At 34.2% G+C, this 5,970-nt stretch overlaps 1 protein-coding gene across 1 annotated transcript; it reads right to left on the bottom strand.

The window, feature by feature from the left end:
* Nucleotides 1-613: 613 nt before the first annotated feature.
* Nucleotides 614-1,946, bottom strand: LOC106790079 (EF-hand calcium-binding domain-containing protein 1-like). Its single transcript, XM_014754754.1, has 5 exons — nt 1,820-1,946; nt 1,582-1,742; nt 1,428-1,508; nt 1,231-1,341; nt 614-1,159 (listed from the first exon to the last, which is right to left on the bottom strand). Exons 1-5 carry the CDS (start codon nt 1,944-1,946, stop codon nt 971-973), a joined length of 669 nt encoding a protein of 222 aa, XP_014610240.1. The 3' UTR covers nt 614-970.
* Nucleotides 1,947-5,970: the final 4,024 nt, after the last annotated feature.

Below are 5,970 nucleotides of genomic sequence, written 5' to 3'. Positions count from 1 at the left end.
AATTTACGGTTGTGTGTTCGGTACTACACAACGAGTATAGTGTTCGAGGCCGTCGTTGCTACACGACGAAAGCTTCGAGAGATTTTCTCCCTTTAATTTGTTGTTATAGCTGCTTGAGAAGTGTTTATGTGTGTATATACATATACATATATATATATACGTTTATACGTGTGTGTATATTGGGCTCGTTCAAACCTCAACGGATCGTCAAACATTCATTATGTTTTTCCGTAACACGTTTAACCTAAGGATTTCGTCAAACCCAAAATCGAAATACACCCGGAGGAAGGCTTTCTAACGGTGCGCGGCGTTACACGACTATTCTTTAGATTCTTCTTCAATTTCGTGTTTACTTCAAATCCTTTACTTATGGTTATAAAACTCGTTCGATGAGAATGGCTCGAACTTTTGTCGGTAAGAAATATTTGTATCCTTGGTTCTTTCAAATGTTAGGATTCGTGAGAAGAAAATAATAGTGTTGGGATAATCGAAAATATAATTTTTGTTATTTTGATTTTGTTATTAATTTAAACGCTACGCACCGTTGATAAATTATTTTGCAATTTTTCTTTTTTCTTTTTTCTTTTTTATATACAAGACGATAAAAGAAAATATAGAAAATCTTTAAATGTTGATTTACGTAATGTATCCAATAAATGCTATTATAATGCATCATTGACGATTGTTTACGTAGGTAAACGTCGCTACTTTCGATCTACTTTTGTAAATCTTTAAGACTCGCTAGAAGGCTAGACCGATGACTTGGAAAACTTAATGGAGCGTTTAGGCGGATATCTTCTGTCTGATTAGAGCAAGTTTGTAAATTCATTGGCGTGAAAAATAAATGATGTACTTTTAGATACTTCGAGTATCTACCTCTTAGGAAGCTTAACAAAAATCTACTTTTCATTTTTACCCTATTAGATTATTTTTCAAACAATAAATTTGTTTATCTCCTCATTTTCAAACATTAAATTTGTCCAACTTGATCGGTAAATGTTGTTAAAAATGAATGTCGTGCATTTCTCGATGGAAATATGGGACCCATGCATTCCAACAATACTTCTCCTTTTTCTTTCACTGCTGTACCAAAATCTTCTTCAGAAACGTATCCATCACGATCTACGTCGAGTTTTTTAATCATCAGGTCTATCAAGTCCTGTAGACAAAAAATAATAATGTTCAAAGTTAGACGCCCTTTACGAATTCTTGTAGGGGTGTAATATTTACTTTGACACCATCGTCTGGATCTTCATCGGGTGAATAAGCGATTAAACAACCTCTCATCATTGGAAAAATTTGTTCCTTTTTTAATCTGTTTGTTTTTAACAAATCATAAACCTATCGGAGAAATTATAATTAATTAATTATTAATAATTGACAAATATATATTTTATAAAAGAAAGAAATCAAATGTTTCGCTATACTTTATAAGCAAAGTTGATTCTTTCGTCCAAAGTTCCACGAAGAATGATCGAGAGTGCTTCGATCCAATGATCCATACGAATCTACAAAATAAATCATTTTTAATAATAATTTCTCGGATCTCGTTGTTAATATAAATTCATTTTATAATCTCACTTGAAGAGAAGTAGTTTTATCGATGGTAGAAAATATTCTGTCGATCAATATATGACGAATATTTTCGGTAAAATCAAATCCGGAATGAAATATATCGCGAAAAACCGAACGCGTCATTGGACCGCAAGTTTTCAACACTTTTCTGTATATCACAGACAAAGCTGTATGAGCGAATTATAATAATTAATAAATTCGAAATTTGTGCTGGATTTATTCAAATAATTAGAATTTACTTAACCTTCCACCTCTCTGTACGTGAAGTGCGTTTTTCGAGCCATTCTTTTAAAGAAATTCTTATGCTTTCTGCGAAAAAAGTATTCCCTCGACGGTGAATTTAAAGCGCAAACAGGAATTTCAACTGGCATTTTTTCTACGTTATAATATTTTTAATTTATTTAATTTTGATCAAGAATTAGCGAATCGAATTTAAAAAAGAATTTTAATAACCTTAAATACAAAAATATCGAATATACATGATCGATCGTAATATTTTCTGTTTGTTTTTTTTTTTGTTCTTTTTTTTGTTTTGTTTATTATATTTGCATAACGTAAACTTTTGACACGCGACGAATTTTATCAGTCGAGAATCAAAATATTTAATGGTTCGAAAGAGGTCGTAATAATATGGGTAATAAAAAAAATCTGGTCTAAAGACGAATAAAATAGAAGTTTATTTTCAAGGTTCGGTTTTAATAAAAGAAGTAATAAAAAAGATGAAAATAGTTGGTTCTCTTTTGCATAATCGTTTTTTGTCCAAGGAGCAGCAACTAAACCGAAATGTTTCGGTATATACCGAAGGACGCGACGATGATTTCTTGAACCATAAGTTTCTTAAATTCGTTTCACCCGGGAGCCGTTCAAGCAACATAAAGGACGACTATAAAGTCTCGCCTAAGTATATCTAATGACATCATTTGCCCGGGAAACGTAATAAACTGGCACAAAGACCTCGAGGAGGATTTCGTCGAGAATGTAAAAACGTAGGAACGGCTTAAAGAGAAGAATCGTTTTCGTCTCTTCGCGGTGGGAGGGGAGGGGGAGGAGTGGTAGAGAAGGGAGGAGAGGGGTTAGAGAAAAAAAGGAACCGAACTTACCTTTTTAATCTTTTTTGTTTTTGTTTCTTTTTTTTTTTTTAATTCAGAAAAGGATTCGTTGGAATTGGGTAGGTCCGAAGGTTTCAAAGAAAAAGAAGAGAGAGAGAAAAAAAAAACCAATATGAAGAACCTAAAATCAAGTTAGAAATATACTTTTAGAATTTGTATTGAATTTGATAATAAAAGGAAGACGAAGAAAAGAAAAGAAAAAAAAAATAAAGAACATTTTGCAGGATTAATTAAATTTCGAATGGAATGAAATAATATTATTGGTCGATGTGATTTTTTGAAGAAATTAATGTATTGCGTTAGACGAAATTTGATTTTGAGGTTCGAAAGGAGGAATAGAATGGTACCATTGGGGTAAGGGGGTATACGGGGTACGGGTTGGAACATAAGATCCCGTGTCGTACATCAAGTTTTAACAAAAGGTGGGCGGACGTCGTGTCAGCCGCTCTGACGCCCCGCGAAATTGAATCTAAAGGTCCGAGTCAGAGTCACCACCCTCTTCTTTACCCGTTCCCTTACCTTATGGGTATCTTCTCTCTGTCTTTATCTTTCTACAAGGGCGCTGCAGGGAGGTCGCAAATCATCACCTCGCTACGTTCGCTACGTTAGATAGCCTAAGATTACAGTCATACACTGTGCTCGGGGAAGCTTGCCAAGAGAAGAAGAGGAACAGTCCTCCTGCTTGGTTGGTTGGTTGGTTGGTTGGTTGGTTGCTTGGTTGCTTGGTTGCTTGCTTTCCTTTTACATTCGACCCACGCCGACAATATTTTCTTTTACGTGTTCGAAGAACGCGTTCTTTGGGTTATGCACACATATAATAAAAAAAGAAATTCAGTGTCGTCGTCTTTAAAACCGATTATTATTATTATTATTATTATTATTATTGATAGATTTTTGTTGTTGTTTTTTATATTATTATTAATCAAAATCATACGGTATATTAAAGATAATATACGTAATTTGATTTTAAATTGGTTTCTTTTTTGTTTTTTTTTTGTTTTCAATGGAATTAATATATAATATTACAATTTCGTGGGAGGGATCTTTTTAAATGAATTCAATAAATTTGTGTATAATCAGATAGATTCCCATTAATGTTTGTTGATGAAAATCTAGATGAGAAGAAAATAATTGGTTTTGGTATCGATCGTCGAGAAAAAGATAGAGAGAGAGGGAGGGTGGAAGAATATGTTATCAAAATTGATGAGTTGTATCAAAGTAAGGTTTTGGTGGTCCTATTGAAAAGGGCAATGAGATAGGAATGAGTTTGAAGAAATAAGATACATAGTAAACGACGACGGGTGTGTGCCAAGTCCAGGGGGTTCGTTCATTCAGTCCGAGCATCATTTGCAAGAGGCACCGGTCCATCATAAATTTAACTCGGCTATCAACGACTGCGATCGTATTTATCTAACGAATAATTATTTCCGATTATCTCGTGGTAGATGAGGGTGCTTCGGCAAACAGAGATGAAAGATATGTCGAGCAGACCCGACAAACCGTTGGCCCTTTGTTTTAACACTGGACCAGCCAAAAGGTAACCAACGTAGCACAACTCAACATAACGAAACGCAACGCAACCCTGACACAACACAACGCAACAACGATTTTCGATTTTATTTACGACTTTACAGCCGCGGTGGCGCGTGATAATCACCAATGATGGCTGCCGACTATGGTGGTGCCGTTGTTGTTCGGTGATGGTGGTTCGTTCATTCGTTCGTTCGTTCGTTCGTTCGCGTGGGTGGAGTGCTCGAATGTTCAACGTCGTTGTCTTGTTTCTTAACTGAGTGAGATACTATCGAATTCGATTTCGATATGTAAATTTACGAATTTCTCATATACGCGCCATAAATAATAAACTAATAATTTATGAAGTTGAATATTGAGATAGGAATATTGGAAAATGATCGGATATACTTCTAACATATTTATATTAGAATTCTTTTATTATATATTTTATTTTAATTCTTTTTATTTTTCATACTCTAAATTTATCTTTAAATTTTTTCCCCGAAAATCGTTAATCTATTTCCCACCTCGCGCGTGTAATATTTGTTCAATTTTTTATAATTATTTTCTTAGGTATAAAGAAACATATTTCGTAAACCTGTCGAAATCCATTTCCTTTTCCTTTCATTCCCTTCGAGTTAAGATATTCGAAAGTGACGATAACGAAAGTATCCGTATCCGTAGTACGTAGAAAATAAATGGAAAATTAAACATTGATCACACCCGAGTGTGACAACTGATTAATCGTTGACTCGACTAACTGGATGTTTTCTCAGACATTTTGAAGTAGAAAAAAAAAAAGAAGAAAAAAAGAACACGTGCTTTAATCTACGTCCTTTAACGTGTAGAATTCATCAAGAACGATACCCCCCCCCATTCTCCTCCCCTTTTACAATTACTTCGAATCGAATAAAAAAAGACGGAAGGATAAAAAAAAAAAGAAAAGAAAGAAAAAAAAAGGAAAATAATAATATCATTTCGTATGATCATTTTTGTTCGATCGTTGAAATCTGTCGATGGATATTGTCACCCTTTTAAATGGAAGGCAAATAAAATGTTGCATATATTTAGCTTGAGGCAAAGATTTGCCGTCTCTTTTGGCGACCGGTTTTTACTTCAGCAACGTTTTCAACGACGCAAAAGGAGAAATCGTTGCATAATGATACCGTGAGCCGTATAATATAATAATACATGCACACAAAAAATACATGCATATGTGGGTATGCACAACAAACGTTGAAATAAGCGAACCGTGAATCGACCCAGAGAACCTTTGCATTTGAAGCACGTTTAGAATAACTCTGTATTTTAGTTGAACGATCATCTCGGGACCGCATGCAGCGATTTTGTCCGGCAAAACGTGAAAATTCAAAGAGAGAGGGGATGGAAGTAGCTGGTAAACAGGTTCGAAAGATTTTCCTCCCGCCCTTTTTTTTTTTTCTTCGTCTGCTTCTTCTTCTTCTTCTTCTTTCTTTCCTTTCCTTTTTTCGGAAAATTGAACGTATGACCGATGGTTCTTAAAATTGTCTAATCATGCTTACAACAAAGAAATTTCTATTAGCCATTTTGTCGATTATCCTTGCGAGATCAACGAAAATTACTTCTATTCATTGCTAGTCTTTCATTTTTCCGATATTTTATATAAGAATAGAATTGTATAATTCGCTAATGGATTAGTTTCTTTAATAAACACATCAATCTTTTTAATTTATCCTAATCAATGTATAAGAAGCCCCTTTTTCTCGGGTTAAATACAAACATACAAAAAAGAAGA

The sequence above is a fragment of the Polistes canadensis genome, unplaced genomic scaffold (genome assembly GCF_001313835.1).
Source record: "Polistes canadensis isolate GaletaPanama2010 unplaced genomic scaffold, ASM131383v1 scaffold_213, whole genome shotgun sequence".
Lineage (NCBI taxonomy): Eukaryota > Metazoa > Arthropoda > Insecta > Hymenoptera > Vespidae > Polistes > Polistes canadensis.
This window is presented reverse-complemented; position numbering and strand designations above follow the sequence as displayed.

Coding starts and splice junctions, on each gene's coding strand:
- LOC106790079 (XM_014754754.1), bottom strand. CDS start 1,946: ATGCCAGTTGAAATTCCTGTTTGCGCTTTAAATTCACCGTCGAGGGAA. Junction 1,743..1,819: donor CACGTACAGAGAGGTGGAAG/GTTAAGTAAATT, acceptor TCGCTCATACAG/CTTTGTCTGTGATATACAGA. Junction 1,509..1,581: donor ATAAAACTACTTCTCTTCAA/GTGAGATTATAA, acceptor TTTATTTTGTAG/ATTCGTATGGATCATTGGAT.